This window comes from Anas acuta, chromosome Z, assembly GCF_963932015.1.
Source record: "Anas acuta chromosome Z, bAnaAcu1.1, whole genome shotgun sequence".
Taxonomy (NCBI): Eukaryota; Metazoa; Chordata; class Aves; order Anseriformes; family Anatidae; genus Anas; species Anas acuta.
Genome location: NC_089017.1, coordinates 45604283 through 45632150, shown reverse-complemented (window position 1 = coordinate 45632150; position 27868 = coordinate 45604283). Strand labels below are relative to the sequence as shown.

At 42.8% G+C, this 27868-nt stretch overlaps 1 protein-coding gene across 9 annotated transcripts in view; it reads right to left on the bottom strand.

The window, feature by feature from the left end:
- Positions 1-724: 724 nt before the first annotated feature.
- The window catches only part of MARCHF3 (membrane associated ring-CH-type finger 3), a 68105-nt gene continuing 40961 nt past the window's right edge, over positions 725-27868 (bottom strand). For 3 of the 9 annotated variants that reach the window (XM_068666922.1, XM_068666920.1, XM_068666921.1), the window contains 5 exons: positions 27344-27451; positions 25079-25128; positions 19335-19542; positions 6162-6371; positions 729-1421 (listed from right to left, as the gene is read on the bottom strand). In XM_068666922.1, coding sequence (XP_068523023.1) covers positions 1263-1421; positions 6162-6371; positions 19335-19542; positions 25079-25104 — 603 coding nt within the window. In that variant the 5' untranslated portion in view covers positions 25105-25128; positions 27344-27451 and the 3' untranslated portion in view covers positions 729-1262. Of the gene's footprint in view, positions 1422-6161; positions 6372-19334; positions 19543-20284; positions 20950-25078; positions 25129-27343; positions 27452-27868 lie in introns of those variants that run through there. The other 6 variants (XM_068666917.1, XM_068666918.1, XM_068666916.1 and 3 more) reach the window with 5 other exon arrangements.

Below are 27868 nucleotides of genomic sequence, written 5' to 3'. Positions count from 1 at the left end.
TGCTAATTCTACTAGAATTTGTTGATGGCATAGTTTTGTAAAAATAAATAAATAAATAATATATATATATATATATCTCCACATAATTGTTATGTCTCATTTAAGAGTAAAGAATTCTTGAATGGTTTGGGAAAAAGCCAATGGGGAAATAGATAATGCCATCCAGGAATCAAGTCTAGTATTTAGATTGCAAATTCAGTTCAGTCACCACTGTAGGTTGTGTTCTACATTTTTTAAAAAAAGCCCTAGTCTCAATGCTACAAAGAGAGGTCAGGGTTTACATACACTGCTAAATCTACCTGTCAAGCTGCAAATTCTGCAGCTTTAAAGGAATGTTAATAATTATGCAAGACAACTTCCTGCTCCCTAAAATATGTCTAATGATCTCATTCATTATGTATGCAGGGTTTGCCTTACAAAATAAATTTATACAATTAGGGTTAAATTCAACTTGGTGTAAACGCAAAGTAAATTCACACCAGCAGAACTTCAGTGCAGGATGTGATGCCTAATTTGTTGCTTCTGAGTGGAAACAGTGCAATTTTTTTGTTCCCTGAGTGTTACTTAATAGAGTACTTTCAAGTAAGAAGATTATTGCAATTTGTGTCACTTCTTTCTTTCACATATTCCAAATTTATTCATGAAGAATTTTCCTTTCAGAACTTCTCTGTCAAACAAGAAACAGAAGATCATCTTCCAATCACTTCATAGTGTTTAAATAATATGCCAATTTGTAGAAGTCATCACACACAAAAAAAGTATTTTAACAATCCAAAGTGCTAGTATAAAATCCTTCAAATAAAATCTGTTGGGGAAAAAAAACCATCTGCGATATTGTTAATGTGATTCAGAAAAACAAAATACAGCACTGGTTACTATCCATCTACCTGAAGACACAGAACTATGGGAACAGAAACAAAAAACAAAACAAAACAAACAAACAAAAAAGCACTCTTTACACCTGTTTTGCATTGTTAATTATCATAGTTTAATATTTTTAAACAATAGAAAAGTTTGCATCACTTGTTGATGCAAGTATTAACACGAGCTTCCATATAGTATCTGCTAAATAAACACGTTTGGCAGCTTAGCAAATATCATATGATTGCAGCATCCATGATTTGAATTCAGACAGTGATTTCTTCCTCTGTGAAGAGTTTGTAAATCAGAACAGCACACTAGTGGGTTCTGGACGGTGTCTGAGTCCGAAGAGTTTGAGGAAAATATTTTTAGTGCATGGACCCAGTGCAGAAATCCCCAGATCAGACGATTGTCTCCTTTGAGTTCCTTTTGACTGATGGCAGGCCCAGCAGGGACTGCTGGTTGGAAGGAACATTGGCAGACTTCGGGATTAGGAGTATCACCCGCTGATTGGTCCGACGCCATTCGTTGTATAATCTGCAATGATATCTAAATGATACCTGCAGGGAGAAAAGAGGTGTAGTGCACTTAGAATCACTTCATTCCTCTAAGGAATCAATTAGAGTTGCAGGGGGGAAACCTTCAAGTGGGACAAAACACCTATAAGGAGCCTTGTTGGATGGAATAAAATTGAACAAACAAGTGGTTGGCAAAGATCAGACCTAACATACAGATGGCAGGTTCCACACATATCCAGGGCAAAAGAGAAAAGCAGCTCATGTCCTACCTTCTGCTGTTGCCCACCACTCGTTCCCTTTTTACAAAATTAAAAGTTGGACATCCTGCCAGTATTTCCCAAGAACTGGAATTACTGGTAGCCATTTACAACCAGATGAATTTGGGTTTGAGTTGTTAAACTGACAAAAAATGGAGCTGTCTGGATGGTGAAGACGTGCAGGTAGCTAAGGTGTGCACAGGCTATACAAGGCTATATATTCTACCTTGTAATGGCTTTACTGCTGTATGCATCGAGCTCAGGGTTGCTCAGAGACATGTGAGCCATCTTCTCACTGTCTTAGAATTAATGTCCCAGCTGAGGTTGTCTTTTGAGTTTAATCAGATAAGCCTCGATGTGGTTCTGCTAACAGCGGAAGAGAAATGACTGCTATGCAAGATATACAAGATAGCTTGGTCCTGTACATTTTTTTTTTTTAAATAGTTTACTGCTTATTTTAGTGACAGTCAAGTGCAGTGAATTAAGTCTGTGTAAGATGCTGTACATTCACAGCTTTGTTAAAAGCTGTTAGCAGTCTTGGTACCTTTTGGGTGAAACATGCCAAATGACAATTAAAATGTTACTGAGCTGTGGGCAGAAGAGACCCAAGCAGTGAGCGCAGAAGGAACCTTGTCTTGTTAGCTATTCTGTTTCCATGCGCAGCCTGTTATTTGTCATTAATTTTTATGCACCTGTGCCACTTCTGTGGGTCGCTGCTATTCAGAAGGTAGAAAGTGCCATGCAGATGCTGTATCTGGAGGTAACACGCTTGGCTTACACAGGCAGATGGAAGATGCTGCTGTTTGCAGTGAAGCATTTGCTTCCAACCAGTGCCTTTGTCAAAGGGGCTGTGCTGCTCGGTTCCCTACCCTCTGCAGCAGTGCCGGTGAGGTGTGGAGTGACTGCAAAGCCTGGTGCTTTTGTGTTAGGTACCAACATGCCTATGAATATACCCTTCAAAACCCTTTCTTAGTGCAAAGGGGTGCTTTTAGCTAAATAAATGATTTACCATTCTATAAAATCCTACTAGCGACAGAAAAAAAAAAAAAAAAGCTTTTTTTTTTTTTTTTAGATCTTTATCCAGTTGTCTGCTGTTAACGAGGGAAACCCACAGAGCTTTTGTTCAATAAGCGGTTGCCCAAAGACAGCTCTTCCAACAGATGAATACATTCCCCACCTTTCGATCTCCTCTGCTTCCCCCGAAGGTAAAGCAGCCTGCATCTTCATTTCTGTGGAACATCCTATATGTAAGGACATGAGAAATCCCTTTTAAGAAAGAGCTGCAGCATCAGCAGAATTCATGTGGTAGTTAAAAAAAAAAAGAAAAAAGAGAGAGAGAGAGAGAGAGAGAAAACTGCACAGACGAATGCCATGCAAAATGCTGTGACTGCTTCAGAGAAGCAAGCTGGAGTTTAGGATGGGTTTTCCAGTAGCATCACACCAGAGTCTTTGAGAAAGAGCTACATTGTTAATCCAGGCTTTAATTGTTTGTTTGTTTAAGGCATTTTCACAGGATATCCCAGTTAAGTTTGACAGCTTGTTTACAATGGGTTCTTGCCTGAAGGCAGTTTCCAAGTGATGTCAGCTACCCGATTTCATCGAGAGCCAGCGTTTCTCACCCTAAACACTTGCACTGGATGGGAAACTCGAGATGCTGAACAAACGCCTGTTTTTACACTGGTCCTTGCCACACTGAAGTTCTTTGTTCACCTATTCAAGGGGAGATGTCTGTCTTTCTAATTTAGATTCATTTAGGATAGCCTTTTTTTGTTTAACATAACCAGCAGTTATGTTATACCAGAAGCTACACGGCCAAATCCTTTTGCACCCCGATCCCTACTGATCTTATAGAAGTCAAGATTACTTAGGTGTGAGAAAGCAGAATGTGGCCCTGAATTCTTAAATAGAATTTTGTCTGAAGCTTTTATCTTGGGTATAGCAGGATATAAATATATATATATATATATATGGTGGTATATCAGTTACAGTTATCAAATACATTGGAAAAGTAACAGTATTTTTATGGAGAACTTGGCTGTTTTAGGGGAAGGGATGAAATAGCTTCTTGGATGCTAAAAACTGCATCACTCCCATTTTCACTGGGCTACTGTGGTGTGCAAATAATCCATATGCCAGCTTTTGCCTCCAGAGAAAATAAGCTGATTTATTGTAAGTAAAATGAAGCTTTAGTTTTCTTAATTTTCCCAGGTCCTAGAGGAGCATTATATCACATGTTGTGTGTAATTTACCCAACAGCACTCAGTATATTCCCTGTACAGCCTTAACTAAGCAAGTAGTACAGGATTCACCCATCTGCTAAGGGAAAAAAAAAAAAAAAAAAGTAGGGAATAAAAAAAAAAAAAGGCTGAATCCCTCGATGGGGTTAGCCCTTGTGCTGGCAGGTCACCCCTTGCTGCAGAGTGAGGGCAGTGTGGTGCTTCCCAGAGGTAAATGCAGGCTGGGGCTTTCCTGTGTGACTGGTGCATCCCAGGCTGCTGAGCAGTGTAGAGTGCTCAGTGCTGTTTGTAAAGTTGTATTAAACCTCTTCCTTGCTTTTATAGCCCTGCCTTCTGATGAAGCAGGTGAGAATACGCTGGCACCTGAGCCTGTTGTCTTATTTTACAGATGTACATAAGCCTCTGCTAAACTCTTTCATCCAGCGCTAATGCTGGGAGAGAAATGAGGGCACCTTCTGTACTGAGCAGAGCCTGAACATCCTTCCCACCACATCTCCCTCTGCTCTACCCACTGAATTAACTCCACGCTGAACAGGGCGTTTACTGTGTCCTGAAAGGCCTCCTGCCTTGCTCTTGCCTGATGGACAGAGCGCTTCATTAGCCCATCCGCCTCCTTCTGGGCTGAATGGCAGGTTACAAGCTGGGCATTGAGGATACTGTATTTCAATTAAACCAACCGAGGTATGCGTTTATATCAAGCTTACTATCAACACGTTCTCCGAGTGCCAAATAACCTTAAGGTTAATAAAGGGCATACAGATTTCTCGCTAAACTTCTGGAGGGGTGAAAGTTATCAAGTAAACAGAGGTCATTTTTACCTCTCCCAGTGCAATAGCAATAAATGCTGATGGTGATTATGGCTGAAATGCTGCAGAAGTCTTAATGAGCAAGGTTGGATGTGTCCACATGTCACAAGTAATTTAACCAAGCAAATCAGCCAAACTGCCATTTCCAACTTAAAACCATTCTGATGTTGGTGATTTAGATACATATATATAAAACAAAAAACAACACACACACACACAAAGCAAAACAAACAACAACAAAAAAATAACACCAAAACTGGGCAGCATTTGGATTTCTAAGGCAGTCATGCTAAGGCAATTTCAGCAACGTCAGCTTGGGAAATTTGCTGAAAAGACGTTTCCCAAAGGAAATGTCTACACACAGTGCGGCAGGAAACCCAAGTGCCCTGTTACTGCTGGAGTCACTGCTTTCCTGTCAAAGGGCAGAGCTGCTGCTTTATGGGGAAAGGAAGCAGAAGCAAAGAAAAGTGAAACTGCAGGATGCTGAGGCAAAACTCTGAGATTTCTCTACTATTGTATTAAAATTAGCCTGAACTCCTCTGTGGATGAGCTGAGGTTTTACTGTTCTGAATGAAGTAAAAGAGCTGTTACCTTTCATAGTGTTCTTGGAGCTCCTCATTAGTTATTGTGGGAGGGAGGGGGGATGTTTATTTGCTTGTTTCTTCCTTCTCTTTTTTGAGCTTACCATTGATACCAATGCATAGTTAACTCTCTTATGTGTGAAAGAGTTAAAAAAATGTACTTTGAGGAAAGGGCAAGATAACCCAGGCCTTGGAGATGTCTAAAGGATGATTAACGGAGGAACTGCTCATCAGGAAGACCATTACATTGACATTCTTGGGGGAAACATCCTGATGTATGCCCTTGAATCAAGGTAACATGAATAGTTCTACCACAGCATCATAGTTGGCAGAAAAACAAAGATTAGGAGTATTCTGATGTCAACTATCAGTGAATTATTCTCATTATAAAGTAAAAATCATGCCTCTAGGCTGGGAGACCTTGACCCAGCAAGGGTCTCTTCCTCTCTGAGGATGTGCAGAATGACTCTGTGGTGTCAGCAGTGTGTTAATGATGTAACCACTCGGGGGCTATGGGCTCCTACAAACGGGTAAGTGTAGTGATAAGGGACTGTACAAAGAGCAGTGTGGAAAATTCTTAGGTGTGCCAGATTTGTGGGAAACCAGCTGGTACCTAGACTTGCACAATTCTTCCTCTCTCCCTCTTGCTATCCTCTCCAGTGTCTGGGATTTGGGAATTACTGATCTGAAATGTACAGCATCTTTCTAGCTTTCCACAGAACTTAACATCTATGTAACCACGAGATTTCTTGTAGTTGTATATTTATACCAGCGCTAAGCGTAAGTGACACTTCATACAATAGTCTACCCACTCTGCAGCACTCTGTGGCAGAGGTGCAATTTATTTTCTGATTTACTCTTTCCCTCACTCCTGTGAGTTGAATAGGAAACCAATACTTACTAGGGTCCAAAAGAGGTAAATAGTGAAGAGTGCGACAGTGAGTGCAATGAGGCCAACAGCTTCTAGCCTACTACTAAAGTGCAGGTGGTCCACAGCTCCTCGTAGACACAGCCAGCCAGAGATGGTTGCCAGTGGCGTTATGAACAAGAAGCACACCATGTCTCCAAAGAGAGTCCGTTTCTCATGCTGGGGGCCTGGGTTCCTCAGCCACTGCAGGCAAAACGCAGACAGAGCAAGTGTCAGCAAGGGGAGCACGCGTGGCACGAGACGAGCTGCTTGCTTGTGAAACGTGGGCCTGCCCCTCTCAGAAGGGCAAACAGAGACCACACGCAGGACAGGGCCTTGGCTGTCCCTAGAGAGCTCCCACCTGAGGTTGTCCCTCTTGCTGAGGCACACCGCCAGCCATACCTACCCACAGCATCATTTGTTCACCTGTAGAAAAGCTGACCTGAGAAGGGGACATGTTTCACCGAAATGTCCTGGCAAAGTGCTGCCCATGGTGTTTGGCTGCTGGAATGTCTCAGAAACTCCCTTCTCAATGCAGAAAGAATCACACGCTCTTCTGACAACTCCAGAGCACAGACACTGTTTGTTAGTGCTTTGTATCCTACTTTAATTCTACCAGTAATATCGCCAAAGCCATTTTTAACTTGCTTTCAGGAACCTACATGCAAACAGAGTTGGATTCACACAAGGTTACTTTTACTAAGAGGACATTAATCTTGCAGAACAGAGTGCCTGAAAGTCAGCTGCTGGAGTGAACGCTGATTGAACAGCTATCAATCCTGCATGCCCCTGTTTCTATAAACAGGATTTCAGGTCACAGAGGTGAAGGAAGTTCAGCCTACAACAGCACACTGAGCTCTTTTAATATAAAAACCTCATCACTTAAGCCAATCTTTAAACATGATGAGTACCAAGCCATGCAACTTTTTGCTGTGGAAAGGTGAAGGATTTGGACAGATCATCACACTCCTGCCAGCAGTGCTCCTGTTCTTTGCTGTCAGTGCAACAAAAAAGCCATGTCGGCTGCAGCAAGTATGCTCACCTAGGCATCCCACCTGTTCTTTTCAAACCCTGCTTCATCTTTTCCTGCTTTGCCTGCTCCGGGAAAACAAATGCAGCACTTCTCTCTCCATCTTAATACAGGGTAAAACCACAGTCAGGAAATCGATTACAACCAGGAGCAGGAAGCCATTGGCACTAGACCAGCACTATCAGGACAGCTCCAAATCAGAAGACAAGTTTGCCCCGGCCTCACCATCTCTCAGATGGAAATACACAGTAACTATTTCACAAATTTTTTGTGAGGTTTCACTGCAACACAGTAACACAGTAGCCTGCATTCATTTTCAATTATGACTCAGGAATTCAGGAGAACATAAAAATACATTTTAAAAAATAGTAACTATTTTTTTTTCTTGAGTTGCCTTTTAAAATCCTAACTAAGTGGGAAGTGCTTCGTAACTAGTTTGTACGACTATAAGCCACTTCTGCAAGCAGGTGCAAAAGAGGGAGGCTGAATGATGATCCTTCCTTTCCAAGCGGGGTGTAAACCTGAAGATAAATGAGAACACCCAAACACCAGGATCAGGGGACTGATGCCAACCAGCAGTGGAACACCCACCCATCCACTCACACATTCCCCCGCAGCAGGATGGAGCAGAGGGCAAGGGTCTTGCATGCAGAGCTTGCCTCAGCAGGGCTTGCACAAAGTGAGGAGACTTAGCTTTACACTCGAACAGGTTGTCATTTTACTGTAAATTTACAGAGAAAACCATAAAGTCACGTGTGAAAGGCTTGCAGCCACTTTCCTCGGCATCTTCATTCCATTTACTGAAAAACACTCCCCGGGGCGTATGCTTCACTGTTCCAGGTTATATTTGGATGCTTCTAGACATGACTGATTGCAACCTTCACCTTGTTCAATTTCCATGAATCCCCGTAATGAGAAACCACCAGGAAAATGAGAGGAACTGAAAGCGCCTGGCAGTGGGGATTCTGCTTTTAAAGACGACTGCCAAAAGGGTTTGCGAGACATATTTGTTTAAAAGGTGACCTGCCAGAGAACTGCTGAGCACCTGCACTTCTCCTTCACCTCAGTGGGAACTGCAGGTGTTCGCTGCTTTCCCAGGGCAGGCCTTAAAAAGCCAGCAGCTCCACAGCTCAGCACCATGTGTCCCAGCAGCTGGGTGGTGAAGAAGGCAGGGCCACGTCCCCGAGCCCTTTTAGTGCAGGTGACACCCTTGGACAGTCTGTGCCCTGAGGTACACAGGTGGCTCAGCTAGAGAAGAAATGCTGCACATTGACCTGAGAGACACCAAAGAACACCCAAGAACAAGCACACTCAAGGAATAATGCACAAGCGTGTTGTTGTCATCTCCCACTCCATGACTTTCACAAGATACAGTAGAAGGCATTGGAAGTATTTTATGGTGTTCCGATTACTGTGATCAAAAGCTTAAGCAGATAAAAAACAGCCTGCGCACGCTTCACAGGCTGATGTCTCCAGGCGCTGTTTCTGTCTTGTCTGACCCACATGAACAAAGAATTAAACCTAAGCGATTCAGATATTAGATGAGGCCAGGACAGACAAAAGTAGTATTAAATAATAAATTAAAAAATAAAATAAAATTTTTACAGTCTAACCTTAAAAGCTGGTGTAATTTCACTAGCTATTTCTGAAATGGAAGTCAAAAGCAATGAATAAGTAATTTCAATGGCTATATGGATTTCAGTCACAGCATGTATTTTTCTCCTGAAGTAGCATACACGTGTTTCTAAATATGCTCCTGTTTAGATTCTAGGTTTCAGTTTTCTGTTTTGGAAATGTGCACTGTCAAGTTACTTTATAGCTAAGAAGCCAAGTCAGCAAATCCTTTTGTGAAACTGAAACTCAGACAATGATTCCAGCAAAGTGCTGAGCTGATTAATTAGTGTGGCAGTGCAGGAGGGACTACCGTGCTGGCAAAGAATAAGATGCAAGGCCAGATGCCACTGTCAGACCTGCACTATGATACTCTGAAATGTATTATATTAAGATGTGTCAATGTACTCAATTACTTCTGCAATAAATTGAGACCACGAGCAATAATTTCCATTTTTGAAAAAAAAAAAAAAAAAGGCAGCTCATAAAAAGGGTCACATTTGAAAAAAAAATTTGGCCAAGCTGGCAAGGCATTTTTTCATTAAATGCCATCTTAAAGTGAACATTGATTACTGTTCCAGATACACAGGCAGAGAAACATGCGGAGGTTTTGCTGAAATGACCCAAGATCATTTGTCCCAACTCTGGGGAAAGGGCCCTTCCTGCAGGGGAGCAGCAGCAAATAGCCTGGGAAAGGCCACGACTTCAGCCATGCAGCTCCTTGCTACGGGGAAGTAGCAAGGAAGCTCCCCCGGGATGCACCGGTGATGGTCTCCCGTGCTCATGAAAGAATCACTTCAGCTGGTACAGAAAAGGGACACCAAGAAAACTGAGAGCCCATTTTACAAGGGCAGACTTTAAAAGTTTGACTCATTTACCCCAGCAAGATCATGCTCTCTAAGTGCACCTTGGGGACGGCCAGAAAATGGGAGAACAGATGGGGGACATCAGTGAAGGAGAAGTGGTACTTAAGCTAATAGACAATGCTGGCTTAAGAACAAATGGCTAATAATTGGCCATAAATAAATTTAGGGTAAGAGTCAGAATAAAATTCCCAGCCTTCATAGGATCCAGCTCTGGAAGAGCCTCTCTAAGAGTGGTATAGGCTAAAACTCCACAGTTAATGAAAGAACTTTTGAAAAGGATGCTCAATGTGCTGTGTTTGGGATAGGAAACACCACTAGCACATCCAAGGCACCTTCAACTCACACTCTGACATGTGTAGTACACTTAGAAGGATCTGTTGCAGTTACATCGCAAAGCAGTGTTGAATTTAAATGATTACCTACTCCAGAAAGATAAAACAGAGCTCCTGACCTTCATCAGAGGGTCTCTGCGCTTCTTCCAACTGAATGGCAGCTACAGCTCTGGGGACCTTTATATGGATTTTCAGCAGTCCCTGGCAGACTTCTGGTCTGTGTGCCAATTACTGGCTTCCAAAATTTCACCTGATATTTAAAACTGCACACAAAGCCAGATCTGTCCCCAAACCCCTTTCAACACGAATATACTGAGATGTTTACTTGACATTGTCAAACAATTTGAAACTTCAGGCCCCTGAGATGAGCAAATGGGCTCAGTTTCTTTTTAACTGCTTTATTTCATCATGTCTAAGCAAACATAACAAACCGGAGAAATGCTTATCTGAGACGTGAGACAGGCTGAGGCATGTGTGCAATGTGACAGAAAAGTGAAGTCTTCCATTTGAAGAAGGAAATAATCAGAACAAGCAGCAACTGAGGACCAGACACTTTTGAGAGGCTCTGGCTCATGAAAATGAGTTGCCAGCAGGAAGCTGCTCCAAAACACCTCCAGAAGTCTGAGCTATTTCACCACTGCCATAGGCCAAATTCTAGAAGCGCTCAACTCATAGATATAACTTCAATTAAATGACTCACAGAAACCAAGTGAATTACGTGCACAGTGTTTTCTGGATCAGATCCTAAGGCTACAATCAGTTTCTACTGAGAAGCCCTTTTTAGTTCAATATGTTCTGTTTGGAAAATTGATTTTACATAAATACTGCCTGAATTATACCAGCAACAAAGGAGATTCTGCAGAATATGAAGAAAATCCATCACACTGCTTTTTAGTTAAAGGTATTTAAATTGTTATCACAGATGAAGCGGGGGGGGGGGGGGGGGGGGGGGGGGAGGAGACAGGAAGGAATTGTCTTCCCTAAATGTGTTTCCCTTTGAACTAAAAATAGCTTATTACACATCAAACATGTCACTTCATTTCATTCTTTTCATGCTGATAGCCCTGCAGTGAATCTCGACAAAAGCAGCCTGTAAACAACCAAAACTGCCAGTAATTATTGTCATTTCTGGTTTCATTCCTGCAATGACCAATAGGAGCATTTTCCTTTAGGCTTTAGGCCAAGAAAGACTGATATTGCCTGTTTTTTTGAGAGCATTTCTCTTGGATTAAGGACGTTTTTAAAGACCAAGAGGACCACTTATTGACCAAATATATATATATATAATAATAACATCTGAACAGGTAGTTTTGTTCAAATATTTACTTGAAAAAATATCTTTTAAGATTATTTTATTATTATTTTTTTTTATGTTTTGAAACTAAGCTTACTGGAATGTAACTCAAAATAAAGTCTTTCAGAACAGAATGGTATGTATGTTCAATTCCAGTGCAATGAAATACTTTGGTTAACTCAAAACTTTTCTAGGTTAATATTTTGCCAAGGAAAACAAATATATGACTGCTACTTTTTCATTGCAAAACAAACAAAACAAAACAAAAACACTTAAATTTCAGTTTTGAGTTTTCCTGCTTAGATCAGATAAGCTGCTTTTGTCAGTGAGCTGCTTTTGGAAAGGTCATAGTGATAACTGATGGAAATGCTCCTTTAGTCCCAGAGTCTAGACTTTCTAGATTTCTGACAGGTAGAAACTAAAGATCTGAGCTCTGTTATCTTTGCTATGTTAGTGCTATGGCCTCTTCAGAACTGAGTCTGCACTTAACCCTCATATTAAATGAGGGTTAAAGTTCCAGGGAGTATTTTCATTGTTGATGTCCAAATGAGCCAAAGCTACTATGTGAAATACCAAAATAATTTCACTTTCATGTTTTTTAAGTGGAGAGAGTAGAGTGTTTATTATAAAGATGGTATAGGATACATTTTTGTTGTTGCTGTTGTTTTGAAAAAAATAATATGCCACAGTGCAGACAAGAACCAACCCTAGGCTGAAAGTAAGTGAGCAGAGTACTGCAGGTTGTTGCTCTTACACTACAACAATCTGTCATCTAGACCTTGGGTAGCCTGCAAACTGAAAAGCAGGCGTTTGATACACAGTGCTCCACCGAGCTGTGGAGGTGGCAGTGGCTGGTAAACATGGTGTTCGGTTTCTGGATTATACAACATTAATATCTAAAAACATGATTAGTAACTATATGATAGTGAAAACAAAGAACAGAGCTTGCTATGTTGCAAAAAATCTATGAAACTTCTTGCAGGTCCAATTAAATGATATTGAATCCTTTAACACTAGACTGGCTTCCTGCTGGTCAGTTTTCCTATTACCCACTTCTAGTTCATATTTCAGGTGATACTTCTAACAGGTAAAAGTTTTCAAGATACGTCAAGAAAAAAAATTTTGTGGAACTCTGGGAGAAGCAGATATTTCCTTTTATCTGTATGTTTTGCAAAGCCACCATTCTATTTTTGGATGAATGTCTTCCCAATTAACCAAACAAATGTATGCAGTCAAGAAAAAATCAATCAACAAAAATCACCTTTTTGCATTTTAAATACAAAGCAAGGCAGATTTGCTATCTGCAACACAAAGTTCAATACACTACAAATACCTTGATCTACAAGGTCAAATATATGTAAACTAATGATCCAATAAAAGCTTGTTATCCCTCACAAAATTCAGACACACTGAAATTTTTCATCTTAGCAATTTTTTCACTAGAAGAAGCAGCCTCTTGGCTGGCTCCTGTTGGTGGTAGGATATGCTACCTGCAGGACAGAGATGATAACCCCGCAGCCTAGAACTGCATCAGAGAATCACAATGTCCACACAGAAATCACCAGTACCATAATGTGACACACAAAGAGCTCTACCTTTAAAAAATCACAGTATCTTCCCTCATTTTAACTATTCCTGAAAGAAGTGTTTGGCCTTTTCCATGGCACCTATTTCCTCTCTGAGTGTCCATTTACTTTCTCCTGGGAACTTTCCTCAACCCTTGATCATTGCTCCTTTAAATTTAGCAAAGAGCAGTTACAGATGTGACCCATGATCTGCTTGCTGGTAAATAATTTTTACTTTTCTTCCTCAAGGTTTGGGTTTTGCTTTCTTTTGTGTTTGGCAGGGGAGTTGCTTTTGTCTGCATTCTTGTTCCCAGAACTATGAGAGAGCTTTGTGCTTGAGAAAAGTGAAGCATTGTTGCCAAACTTTTCTGTAACGAACGTAAAATAACTACTTTGCTTCTCTTTATTAGACTTATGAAGCTTTATGCAGCTTGTCTTGGTCTCTGGACTTTTCCCCACTAGGAAAGAATACAGAAGGGTATTCTAGGTGCAAAAAGTCGTTCTTGAACAGCTCAGGTTTTAAAAACTGCATGTGTCATCGGGTTTACTGTTACTTCTTTTTGTAATACTTTAACTCAAACACATTTCTGCTAGAAATCTACAAGGCTGCTTCAAATTCCTCCCATGTGAATTGGATCTCAAGGGGGCCGTTTTTGCAGTTGAGGACTGTGAGGTACAAAAGCATCTTCACCACCTAGCTCTTTTTGGGTTAAGACAAGAGGTGAGATGTATATACATATGTATGCTAGTCAGTTAGTCCCCTGCAACACCCTCTGGATCTTCTGTGACTCTCTTTTCCAAAGTGCTAGTGCTGTCCCAGTGCCCATTTGTTTAAGGTTATTGATGTAATTTGCCTTTTTTTTTTTTTTTTCTGGCTAGCCTCTCTTTCCAATTTCTATTTATTTTTTTTTTTTTTTTAGTTGCTCATGGGCACTTTCCCTGTTGCCAGTGCTTCTGTGTTCCTTCCCCAGCTTTGCAATGTGCTCCAGTGATCCCGAGTGCATCCTCTATTCCCTTCAGAAGCACCTACCTGCTCCTGGCATGAACATGCTGCACAGACTGCCACAGCTCCTCTGTGCTCTGAGATTTATGGAAGACATCCCTGTTGGTGACTACGCCAAGTCACCATTTTTCTTCTGGCTTTGAGAGCAACCCTTCTACAAACTATGTGCAGCAAATCTGGTGTGTCTTCATCATTATTTAATGTAATCGATTGTTAACGACGTGCTTCACTGAGTAGTGGAGGGAAAAGTAAGTGAAAAGAAACCCAACAGATAAAAAGAGCATGACTCAGAGCCTTGCACGAAAAGTAAATTCAGATTTCAGCGTACAGCTTCTGGAAGTTTTAAATTATAATGCAAGCTCTTCTTAACCACTTCCCCTCTTTCGTTTTCTTTTCTAGTATGAGTTCCAGAGGCAGAAATAGATTAGGGAAAAACCTGTAGTTAATTTCTTCTCTTTATTGTGATGTTTATCCCGACTATTCATTCTTTCATGCTGTTTTGCTGAAGAGTTTTACATTGTTAATGAAATGCTTGTTTGCTTGGAAAAAAAAAAAAAGGAAAAAGAAATAAAGAACCACTAGATACCAAATGGATTGGCCTTATTGAAAGAATAATGTAAAAGTGAAAGGTCTATAAAATCACTAACTGAAACTGCTGTAATTTGATTTCAATGTGTTTCTTTTGACATCCTTCTAAGTGTGTCATAAGGAACATCAGGTCTACCCATATCAATCCCAGTATTAGACTTTCCTCCAGCGTCTGGAGTTTCTGCTACTTTATCCTAGGTGCTCTGTGCCAAATGTGCTAGGCTCCCACTGTCACTGAGGAGACAAGGACACTGGGGAAAAGTAGGGCTACTCATCAGTAGCTGCTTTTTGTTCTGAAATTCATCATCCCCAGGCACATGTCAAACATGAGACTTTCACGTGCGCAAGCTGACATGCTGTAGACCTCTTGTTTCCAGCAGATTGCACAGGCAGGGGTGCAGCACATCTAGTATGTGGTAGAATAGGTGGAATCAGATCTTTCCTGTAACAAGCTGTACGTTTTGAATTGAATTTTGCAGTATCACAAGGGACTGAGGGGAATGTGCATGTACTGGAAATGTGTAAATTGACAATGTATGTTGGATTACCGGCAAATAGACTGTAGTGCAGTGGATGACTCCAAACAATCTAAAAGGAGTTCTGAAATCAAGAGAAATGCCTAGACTTGCTATATTGATGCTTGTCAAGTGCCTGAACAGCAGCAAGTGGTCTAGCAAAAACATGACTAAATGGCAACTCCAAAGATGCTACAGAAAGTTTGTGCTCCAGCAGATTACCCCTGCTTGATGTTGGCATTTTCTCAGTGCTAGAGCTTGCTGGGTGCCCTCTCCAGAAGGGAGATGAACAAAATAACTCAGTGACTTTCAGCCTGAAAAAGTGCTTTTTCTATTACACTCCATTTCCTACTCCATTTTAACAATGTACCAGGTTCTCCAATGTACTAAGAACTTAACATTTTAACAATGTGCCGAGAACTGAAGGAGTTATGCTTCTTTGACTTGGTGAAGATCAATACACAGAGAGCTTCCACCCAATGCAGCAGGGGGTAAAAGACAAAAACAAGAGGGTGGCAAAGAGGTATCAAAAACAATTCATTTGTTTTCCTCCTGTTTTAGTCCATTTGTCCCAGCGTCAGAGAAAGAGAAAGGACCAGCAGAAGGATGCTACTACCCAGAATCATGACATGATGACTCATGACACAAAAGGTGGGTGGCAAAGAACAAATTGCTCTCCTTGGATACTATAAGTGCAGCCAATCCTTACTATAAATCTAGATTAATTGTTCAGAAACACATTTCTTCTGGCAAAAAGAATATGGGTTAAAATAAGAAGAGATCCAGGAATGCCCGAAACTTCACAAAGAGAAGGTTGGATGGATCAGTCTGACACTGTGCTACTGGTTTCTGCCTCTCTGTTGAGGCTGTGGGCTTTGGCTGATAATACACCTACACTTTGGCAGATACTTCTCCCCCAGACAACAGAAGCACGCTGTATGTCACAGATAAAGGAATGTCTCCCATGAGAAGTGCATAGTTTGAAACTTAGCTGACCAAAAAGAAGCTTGTGATGAAGAAAAGATACAACAGATAAAATAGGAAATGGATGTCAAAATCAAAGCTATTTTACCTATGCTTTTCTTTGCAACAAAAAGCCAGGGAAAAACAACAGCAACAAAAAAAACAAAACAACAAAACAGGCTGCTGCCCATAATGTAAGTTGAGGAGAGAAAGCAAAGCTGGATCCCTGCATTTTTGCATCCTGTGCATGAAGTATGCAGGAGGCAGGATACAGTTGTAGAGATCTCTCCCTTCTATCTGAGCTAAAGATCTCCAGTTTGAGCACATGGGCCCACATCCTTAAGAGTGAACATTGGCAATTGCTTAAAAGAAGGCAAAACGCCATCTTGCAATAAATTTTCATGGAGTACTTGGTCTTGTTTCATAATGAACTAATGACAAACTGACAGCATGGGTGAGGGAGAAATGGAATGGGTTCACTAACCTGCTCTGACCAAGTCATTAAGCGCAGCAAGAAATTCTCTGCTGCTTCCGTAATAATGTACACAGGGGAGGGAGGAATATGGCTGAACAAGCAGCCCTGCCACTTACTGCTCACTTCATTTCAAGCCCACTACTGATGCAGCATCTCTTGGGTGCTAACAGCATGAACGCCTGTCAGATATGACATTTCTGGATAAAGCCAGTAAAGTAACTCAATTTGGTCCCACCGAGATTTCCTTCACACTCATGGCTAAGCCCCATAGGAGGTAGTGATCAAGCCAATTAAAGGGGTAAGGAGAAATAATAGCATGTTTTTGTTGTCGTTGTTTTTGTTTTGTTTTGTTTCCCCCCTTTAAGAAAGTGAGTAGTATTTATTTGAACAGGCAGAAGTATCTTTTTTTTTTTCTTTTTTTTTTTCTTTTTTTTTTCTTCTTTTTTTTTTTTTCCTGATGGAAAAATTCTAAATCTCCAGCAGAAAACACAAATATGATGATTGATTGCTTCAGGCATTTTTATACTACTTGTCACTGACCAATGGGTGGGATACAGTGTCTGCATGAGATATGACCTGCTGAGGAATTACAGGATAAGCATGTATTGGCTACGCTCTACAAATGGCTTTATGAGTATAATAGCCCCTCTTGACCTCCCAAAATGCATTGGTAAACTCATCTTTCACCTCCACTGAAAGGACCATTTACCATTTCCATTATCTAGTTGAGAGGAACATTTGGAGAACTAATTATCTTACTAAATGAAGAGAACTTTGACTCTGGTATTGCCTCACACAGTCAGCTGTGCCAGCACCTCACGGGAGGGGAACAGCTCTAGGGAGCTGATGATACTTGCCTGATTTGTCATCCCCTCAGACAAACACAACTCTTTATCTGCACTTGATGGAGTTAGAAGCAGGTGGTCACTCTGGCTTCTCCCTAGTCCAAACATTACAGCAGGTTTTTGTGAAAATTGATCCTGCTGCATCTGGTAATCCTCCCTCCATGTCCCGCTACCGTAGGTGATACAGGAAGATAGACAGGACAGTGCTCTTAGGGCACAGGCAGTGACATAATCTGGCAACTTGCATCTCATTTAGTTGCACTTTGGGAACTTCCAGATTCACTGTAAACATCTGCATGGGGAGGTTTGGGGATTTCAAAGCACTGTGCATTAAATTTGTACAAACTTTAAGTACAAACCTAAATTATAGCAATAGAATCAAAAAGTTTGGCTGATGTCTTTCTGCTTAGATTTGTCCCATTACTCTTTATCTCTGCTGCTCTCAGCATTAAAAGTATAAATCCAATTCCCTTCTAAATCAAAAATGTACTCCTACAAGACAGCAAAAGACTTTAAAAGAGTGAGCTGCTGTCATATTACAAGCTTTTCTGCAACAGCACGTAATTGTTATCGACTGTGTTAAAATACTGTGGATGTGGTAGCTGAAAAGCAAGAAAAGGTTAGGTAGTAAAGAGAAAAACAATTAACAATGAGTACCACGTTTCAGAAATGTTTCTGCACCTGCTCCTCATTTGTCCTCAACTGAGAAACAACAGGCAGTTTTTAGTTATTGTTTTTATATATATACACATAATATATAAATCATATAATATACAGTATAGAAAGTACATTGTATCACATTATAATAATGTTATTGCTCTTTTGGCAAAAGAGAGTCTTGCTTCAGCAGGGAGCGATCAAGCAACCGGACTCCCTCAGTCTGGGCAGGGTTGGCTTTGCCTTCAACATCTTCAGTCCCCATTAGCCCAGAGAAATGTCACACCCCATCTGTGCAGAGGAAACCTCATGAGCAGCCCTTGTGAGGGCATAGCCTGAAGAAGGCAGAATCCAAAATCAAACCGCTCTGCACTGTTTCAGCATTGCTCGTTTTGCAGTCAGTATTATCCTGTATCCTCCGACCTGTGAGTGAAGGCAAAACATGACACCCTCTCTCCCTTATTTTTAATAGCGTGTCTCCTTCAACAGCTCTGCTACAGGTTACAGGAATGATGAAGGAGGCTTAGCATGAGCACCTGTGTCACCAACTGCTACAGCAAGGTACTTCTCATTACTTCTGAAAAATGTAAAAAATCCTTTTAATTCATTTTTAATTCCAACACAAACCATAAATTTTACCTTTTTTTTTTTCTTTTTTTTTTTTTTCCCCCAAAGGAAAATAAAGAAGAGAAAGATCATTAACAGTGCAAAGATCATGATCTTGGCTTCTATTTCTTTTTTTTTTTTTCCTTTTTTTTTTTTTTTTTTCCTGGGGGTACAAAAAAAAAGCTGGCAAATTTCATGCAGCCACTAAAGCTTCTACAATTGGCCCATAACTGAATTTTAATTGATAAGGGAGAAACAATTGCCCAATTCACTGTCTGGTCTGGTACACAGGCAAGAGGAGGCCAAAAGGTCGTTCAAGAACGGCTGGAGATGCCAGACACTGAGCAAAACCAATTCCTTCTTGTGGGCTTGACACAGAACCTAGGTTTATAAGGCTCTTTGGTTTGTTTTCTCTCTCTCAAAAGCAAACAAAGTAAAACAAAAAATAGTTCCTGGCCTATATTAAATATTCTAAATAAAGATGCTGTTGAGCAGTAACTACTGCTTTGTAGTGACACACCTCTCCTCCATCCTCTATCAAGCTCCTGGTGTACTATGTACCCCCTGCACACTGCTCCCCAGACCTCTGCTTCTGTTTACAATGAAGCAAAAACATCATTCCTGTTCTTTTTGCTTGTTTCGATTTTGTTTGAAACACCGCTTTTGCTGTTCCTGACCTTTCCTTGAGCTCCCGCCGCTGCCTTGCAAAGCCCCAAGCTGACAGCTTGCCCTTGTTTGGCGGAGGCTTCGTGATGCCTATGTAAAAGCAGACGGGGCTCACTCGCTGAGCTCTGGGGGACGTGCCCCGAGTACTGACCTCTACCAGCGGCCTGGGTTTGCGCTCCACTGCAAACCTGAAGTGGCAGAGCTCACAGTAGCTGGTGTTGGAGGATGACAGCCAGTGCTCCAGGCAGCTGCGGTGGATAGTCCCCAGGGTCCCCGTGCATTCGCAGGGGGAGAGCAGGTCTTCCTGGCTGCTGCCCTCGTGGCAGATCCTGCACATTGGCCGGTCATTGAAGGGGCTGCTGGAGGAGAAGGGAGAAACCACTGGTCAGCACGCAGGGCCATGTCCCTCTTCCTGCGTGCGTCACCGACTCACAACGCAGGAAACTTCTGTGGCATGTGTGCTGTGCTCTCTAGTCGGCACAGCAGGCTGCTAGGCTAGAGACCGAAGGCACTCTGATACGCTTGTTTAAAGCACCCCCTCGGTGGGGCTCAAAACGTGGAAGAAGAAAAGAGGAAAAAAAAAAGGAAAAAAAAAAGAAAAAACAACAAACAACAAAAAAACACTCAGGAGCGGGCAGGTGAGTGCGGGATGCCCCTGTACCGCCGCATTTCTCACCTCCTTGCAACAGCAGAGGAGCTTCAGGAAACCCCCAAACCCACCAGGTAAGTTCCACACCTGCCTCCAGCGGGCCGGCGATGGATCCGCACCACCTCCTCGGGGCCAGCCGACCCCAGGCACCACAAGCAGCCAGCACCAAGGGCCTGGGGGGCCGGGGCGGGCGGCACGGCGCCCTGCGCCCCCCGAGCAGCGCGGGGACAGCCTCGCACCCCTCTGCGGGACAGCCCCCGACGGCTGCGGGGGGGATAAGGGAGGGGGCGGCGCGGAGCCGCGCCCCGGGGGCGCGCACGGAGGCTGGGAGGGGGCTCGAAAAGTTGCTGCCGGCTCCGCCAGCGACCCCGCTCGCCGCCCGTGGGGCCGGGGCCGCGCACCCCGCGACCCGTCCCCGCACCCACCCCCCGCGCTTTGCCCCCCACCCTTACCTGTGCGCGGCCAGGCTCCGCACGGCGGAGGAGAGCAGCAGCTGCCCGTCCTTGGCCGACACCTGCATGACATGCCGCGGGGGGCCGCCGCCGCCGCGGGGCTCGGCGGGGCTCGGCGGGGGGGCGGCGGGCGGGCGGCTGCCGCTGCTGCTCGTCATGGCGGCCCCCGCCCGCGGAGGGGGGCGGCGGGCGGGGGCGACGGGCGGGGGCTCGGCTCCGCTTCGCCCCGAGGGCCCCCGGCGCCGGGAGGCAGCGGGGAGGCCGGGCTGCCCCCGCCCGCCGACCCCTCGCCGAGCGCCGCCGGGGGGCTGCGGGACCCCCCATGCGCTGCCCGCACACGGACGGGGCCGGGCGGCGGGGGCTCGGCGCGGCTCGGGAGGGAGCCCGGAGCAGGCTCGAGTCACGCAGAGCCGCCTCCTCCCAGGCTGCGTGCGGACACAACTTGTGCCGGGAGGGAGCTGAGCTGGAGATCTCCGCTCGCCTGCGGTGCTCTTCGGGGGCACCAGCTGCGGCAGCGGGAGCAACAGGCGGCGTGCCCCCGGGACCCCTTCCCAGCCCGCAAAGCCCCGCACAGCACGGGTAAAACCCTGCCCGAGGGGCACGCGTGGCCGCGGGCACGCGTGAGTGCCGTGCGCTGCCTCCGCGGTGCTCACGGACCCACGGCAGGCGTGTTTCTGTCCGCACCGCGCTTAAACCCCCCTCCCGGAAAGCCTGGGGCACCACAGCACCAGGAGGACCACCACAGGAAGAAACGTCTCCAAAAACTACGCAGAGCCGCCTCTCTGAGCAGAGGTGTTTACTTTAAAAGAAATCTCGCAATGCGAGCAAGTGGCGCTGCCCTGGAGGATGCTGAGTGGGTGTCGGTGAGACTTTGGAGCCCTGCGAGGCTGTGATGGGGACGCTGGACCGCTTGTACGACTTCACGTGGGGACTTGGATTCTTAAAAGGTGTCTAAAATAGGAAAAGGCCTGGGAATGTGTTCATTTTGTGGCGTTGCTCTGGCTATTTTCGGACTATGAATACCCCAGAGAGCAAACTGGAGGCTGATGAGCCGTCTTACAGTGCATGTAACACTGAGAGAACAGGGAAGGAAGGAAGCCAGACTCTGGCCCTCATTTAAAATGAAAATGAGGCAAATGGCTGATTTCAAAACCATTAAACCATAAAAGATGCAGACTTCATAAGAGCCATGGACTCTCCAAGGAGCAGGGAGGGACATGAATATCAGCAACGTCTTCATTTTAAAATCCATGCTGAGACTGTTCAACAAGAATATTCAGCAGCTGAGTAGCTGCTTCATTAAGCCTAAAAAGCCCAGGCATCACCATGCTTACAGACCCATGCTACAGCTTTCTGTGTCTTCTTTGGATGCTTCACTGACCTCATTAAGTGTAACAGCGGGTTTACCATTGCGTATAAAGTGACCATCCGAGCCTTTACAAACACATCCATCAGCCCCTTGATGAGTTCAAGGGCATTTGCTGAAGCATCAGATGATGCAACTAAATGCAGAGCTTTGGAGCACATGTAATGTCGCCGTGTGGCAGCAATAAAGTTAATTCAAATTTCTGGGTACAGAACTGCATTGATGTCCCACTTTGGTAGAGCAAATACATATGACCCCCTTCCAGATAACATTCTTAACAAGAAAGTTGGAGTCTATACATTTTTTTCCTCATTTCAGAAGAATGCAATGTTAAATGGTGTGAGCCAGAATATCAGGCGTTATTTCAGATGCCAGAAAATTCAGAGAAAAGTGGTTGGATACGGTGTGATGGATGCATGTTTGAAGAAATGTGTTGCTGCACCCACTCCTCTTGCACATCTCTCGTCTATCCAAAATCTATTTTAAGACTACCTTACGACTGCAATATTTAGCCCAGATCTTTTCCCTGTTCTAGTTTTTCTGCTTTGCCTTCACTGCCAGTTTCTAATTTCCCCTTCTCACCTCCAGGACATGAGATCTTGTGATGGGAGGTGGCAAAGTCTAGCTGTCTTTTAGAGTGGCCCTCCCACTCCAGTACTCTCTTCCAGCCATCACTGATAAACGTACATACGGTTCACTATGTGCTTCTTCCCTTCGTCTTCTTGTGCTATCACTTTGATCAGCTATACAAAAATCTCATTTTCAGCGTTCATCGTTAAGATCACAAATTGAGAAGTGCTGAGTTAAGACCGAATTATTTTTTTAATGTGTTATATATATACACGCAAATTTATATATATATGTGTGTAAAGATGCTGCATGCATTTTGTTTGTACCATAAGTGTGAAGTTTAGCAAGAAAAAAAATAAAATGCTGTTAATTCTTGGAGCTGTTCTATGTCCTCAGAAATTTCAAATTTCTGGTCTGAAAAAAATCAGTGGATGTTTTCCTGATGGAAGGACATAATGGAAAAGCACTCTACTAGTCACTGACTAAAATATCCTAGCTGTGATTTATTCGATCCACTTTGTTCCATAACTCCATAGCTTATGGACTAAATATCAGCAAACACTGAAAGTTTCACATATGTTCCTACTACTTTTGTATTCAGTCCTCTGGTTTGCATATGTGAAAAGCGCAAGTCTCAGAATAACAAGTCCACTCCCTTATTTAATTTACATGGTTACAGATGCAAATGGTTGCAGTAGTTTGCAGTTGTTTATGCTATTTCCCAAAAAAAAAAAAAAAGCCAACACAACGACAACAACAAAAAAACCCACCTGCTCCCTCCTCCCCCAAACTCTGCAGGCAGTACACATACAGTCAGTAAATTAAACCTAACCATCACTGCAAAGCGAGAAACTACAGCAGGAAACTGAGATGCAGTATGCCCAAGCAAATTACCTGAGGTCGTGGTGGAGCTGGGTAGAAGATACAAGTGCAAACTACATCTTTCTCCATGGAATAATTTATAGGATGTGATTCCAGAAGTTGTTCGTGATTCCTTAGAGTCTCTCCTCTCTCCTGATCTGCTGGGAGCCACCCCCAGTGCTAAAAGACAGGTCAACATCTTTCTCTCTTGCCCCATTCTGCCTTTCCCACCCTTCCACCCGCACCCCGCTGCTTTTATAAAAATCATTCCAAACTCCTGTTCTCAAGGGTTGCAGTACCTATTACAAGATACCTGGGAGTATTTTTCTTCTTGACATTGTGTGAAGAAATGCAAATATGCTGGAGAAGAGGCTCAGCCCCACAAACAAATGCCAGCAAACACTTGCAGTCTTTGTTTCCCAGGCAAGCCACTTCTGGGCTTTGTCACCTGCTGATTATTGCAACCAGTATGCCCCCACTGAGCTCAGCAACTGTTTCTTTATATGCTGTAATGTATTTCCAGCATATCTTCTTTCACATCCTTTTAAAGAGATTTATGACTTCTGTATCATGAGAAACTGTGAGACTCAACAAATGTCAGCGAGTGAGGCACTGCTACTGCTTTTGAATTACGCTCAAATACAAAATGTTGAAAATGAGCATTGCTACCTTGGAAAGGAATTTAAAGAAGAAAACATCTGCACTTACAATAAACACCTACAACTGTAATCCTTGCTGCACTTTAGCCTACTGTGAGCGAACAGACCTCATTTCTTAAAGCATTATCATGCTGATGAGTTAAATTATCATAATAGATTTCTTTAAGTGGTGGAGATTTTCTGCTGAAACCATAAGTGGTTTTGATTTTCATGAGGCAAAAAAGTACTGCACTTCAAGCAATAGGATACAAAAGTTAAACAAATATTCACACAGAGCTCTTGAGTGAATTGCCTGCTTTTCCCTTCTGCAGCACCTTTACTAAGAATAACACATAATACATCTCTCCTAGTCATACAGCTCCAAACTCGGAAATCCATTCACCTTTCTTGTTCTGTGTTCCCATGAGTCACCCTGTTAGTTTAAAGACATGCAACCCAAGCATGCATCAATCAGCTTCAAAACTTAAAAACACATGTGGAAAAAACACTACCTTCTTATCTGGAGAAAATTGTCCCAAGAAATACTGCATTATTAAAATAATCACAGCCCTTTTATTTTATTGTTTAATGGCTTTTGGAGATGTATTTCTATTTCCTATTTATGCACTTTCACATGCCAGAGGAACATTTCCCTTTCCAGTCTATCCAAAGCCCAGTGTTCACTATTAAAATCACTATCCAGTATCAAGGAGAAATGGCAAACTAATTGTGCTAAAGGCCAGGAGTGGAACCAAGGCACATGCTGACTTTGTGTGACTTGGTGTGGCCATATCTCCTACACAGGCCCATGATAATGCCTCTATTTACCTAACCAATTCTGCAGGTACAAATCTATGCACTTTGCACAGATCACTGATCTGAGCACCAGAGGAGGCTGGTGCTGAGAGAACAGTGACCTATGCTCACAGGAAGATCCTGGTTTCAGGACACGTGAGCTGACTTCGATGACAGATGCAATTCTGCATTATACTGCAATCTGGAAGAAAGGTGCAGTTTTTGGAGAAACATCTGCCTTTATTTCACCTAACAGTCCTAGTAATTACCTAGGAGTGAAAATTGTTGCATTCTTATAAAAAGCATTGTTTCAGTTGTGATGCACTGTGTTAGACAGTGTGTGACAATGTTGTTCTCCATTGGCTTCAAACTTATCAATCAAGTATTACAATATACATGTATACATCACTTTGCTTTTGAAGTGGAGAGTAAGGGTTCATCTTTCCCTCATTGAACTTTGGGCAAAATTTTTATGCCATCCTGCTTCTTAAGACAGTTTCCTCACCCTCCCCCCGTCCCTCCCTGTGTGTGCGTGTGTATAGTTTCTCAGAAAAGGACACATACCTCTTCAGGTTATCCTTATTTTGCATGATTCCTGTAGAGATGAACCAGTCCTTCACAAAAAAAAAAAAAAAACCCTCTGCTTTAATTAAACTACTGTTACGGTTTTAGATACAGCAAGATATGAGTCAAGACTAGCTGGGAAATCTCTGAGAAGCTAAATACTTCAACAAGTTAAGCTAGTTGTGATTAAGCTCCATCCCATTGCAGCTACATTAAGATGCTCCAGAGACTAAACTAGGCTTTGCAGTGACTAGTTGACTTGCTCTTGAGCCTGGATGTGTCGATTTGTTTCTCAGAGTCACCTTCCCACTGGAAAACAAAACAAAACAAAACAAACAAAAAGAAAACACAAAAGAAACAGAATTCTCATCCTCAGAGTACTGTAAAACTTATTTTTTTTATTTTATTATTTTATACTTATTAATTTTTACCTGTTAAGAAATAATACCGTAGTACCATGAAGGTGGCATGGCCAGAAAGTCTCTAAAATTGCAGGACATGCTGAGGTGCCTCATACTCTGACTTTAATAATTCTGACAGTCTTATTAGGGAGTTTTCTGCACATCATTTCCAAGGTATTCATAGTTAGAATTGTTTCACATGTACCTTGGCTCTTCCCTCCAAACTCCACCATACAGAGTTGCATGGATACCCTCCTGGTTTCAACCCCACTGAGGTTTAGTGAGAAAAGAAACAAACTAAGTACCACTCATAACCCAAGATGCTGTCATCCAACATGTGGGTATATCTGTACTTCTTTCAGCTGGCAGTCATCAGTTTAGGAACAAAAGACTTGGGAACCTCATGCCATGGGAGATACCAGAAGGGCTCACACAGACCAGGCTCCCAACCAGCCCCTCCTGTCCTTTGTGGTGTGCCATTGGCCATGCCTCCTCTCTCTTCATCCCTCCAAGATCCCAGCCCATCAGCTACTACTGCTTTTTGCTTCTGGACTCCGTTTCAGCCCTGTTGAGTGATCCTGTGTGCACCAGGGTTGTTTTTCCAAGTAACTAAGCCTACACCAGTACCAAGACCAGGTTGTGTAACGGGAAAGGCCTGCTGCCCTATGGCCTCAGTAGATGCAGGTATCATTACAACTGGTACACTTTACCATGTTTGTTATGAAACAATAATAATAATTATAATAAAAAGTACAGGAATTTTCATCAAAAACATATGAATCCCACAGAAGTTGCACCAAATACTCAACTAAAAGTTGAAAGTTAATTTCTACAGCTTGAGACAATGAAGCAACTCCTACCACTGACAGTCATGTTGCTTAGAGGAGGGGAGGACGCTCCTCTAAACTTTTCACTGCACTGGTGCAAAACACTCACTGGACTCCAGCTATCACTGTGGATGGCTGGGAGTGCATTACTGTACACAGCAGTTCTGGGACACAATGACAGTGAAATGATGTTGAAGAACAATAATTACAGCCTTCCAACAGCATTCATTTTGTAACAATTGCAATAACAACAACAACAACAACAAATCCAATGAGCTCTGAGAGACAACTGAGAGCATTGCAAGAGGAAGGTGCAATACTTGTTTACCAGTTGAAGAGGATGGTAAACTTTACGCTCCTTGCAAGATTTTACTTTAAAGTATGCCAACAAATAGTAAGCAGTGCAATACTGAATTTCACTGATACTAGAAAATTTCAGGTTGACTGTTTCAGCACACAGTTTGCTAATTCTTCATGCTGTAGATAACATTTTCTGCTCAGTTGGTCTGATGGCACAGGGCTCCAGGGCCTCTTAAAAACAGCCATGCAGTAGGCTGCATGTAAAGTGTAATTCTATAAACAGGCACATCAAAGAAGTGTGTGGTAGTCTCAGGCAGTGGCACAAAGCAATTCAGCATGAATAGTCCTTAAGAGTCTTCTTTAATAATCTTTGCCTGCCCATAAATCAATTATTTTTTTTGTTATGTACTGAACCTTGAACCACTTTTCATGAGAGAAACGGACTATGTTTTGGGCACCGTGGAACTTAATGAATTGTTTTATATGTCTGTACAGATGCTAACTGAAGTCTTTTGTTTCAATTTGTCTTTTCTTGCTAGCTGTCAAAATGGAGGATGTCGCAAGCGCAGGAAATCTCATAAAATTTGCTAGCTGAAGCGTTTAAGAAAGCATGATAATATATGACAGAAGTAATCATTTTACTGGCATTTTAATCTTGCATTAATAACAATTAAAAAAAAAAAAAGAGAGAGTGATACAAGCATAGTTTACAACTCATCTGGAAATAGTAATGATACCTTCTTTAAAAGTATAGGGAAAGATGCAGATTTTCTTTTCCATTAGACTTTTCTAGTGATGTCTTTCCTCATACCAGTTGGAATGCAAGACCCGTCTGTTTCATTTTCCTAGAAGACATTTTGGATTACTAGGCAAACAAGAGGAAGCTGTGATTCAGCGTAACTGCTAGGTGCTGCAAGCAGATTTCCCAGCACCAGCCGTGCACTTCCCAAGCTGAGCAAGCTGCTTCCAGGCTCCCCGAAGCAATGTGGGTTGCAAAAAAACCGTATTTCCACAGCTGTCCTTCACTTGAATGGGCTCCCTGTGCTTGTGGAGACTGGTAGAACATGGGCACAAATGGAATAGCCTAATGTGCCTAATTGCACTCTTACTAAACATAATCTAGGAAATAAACTAGTGTTTCTGTATATGCATTTTGCATTTGTAAATTCCTGGCAACAAGTGGCTGTTGCAAGCCAGACTCCAAAGCCACCCACTTAATGGCCACTTGCCAACGGCACACACCAGCCGCATGCAGGAGCCCT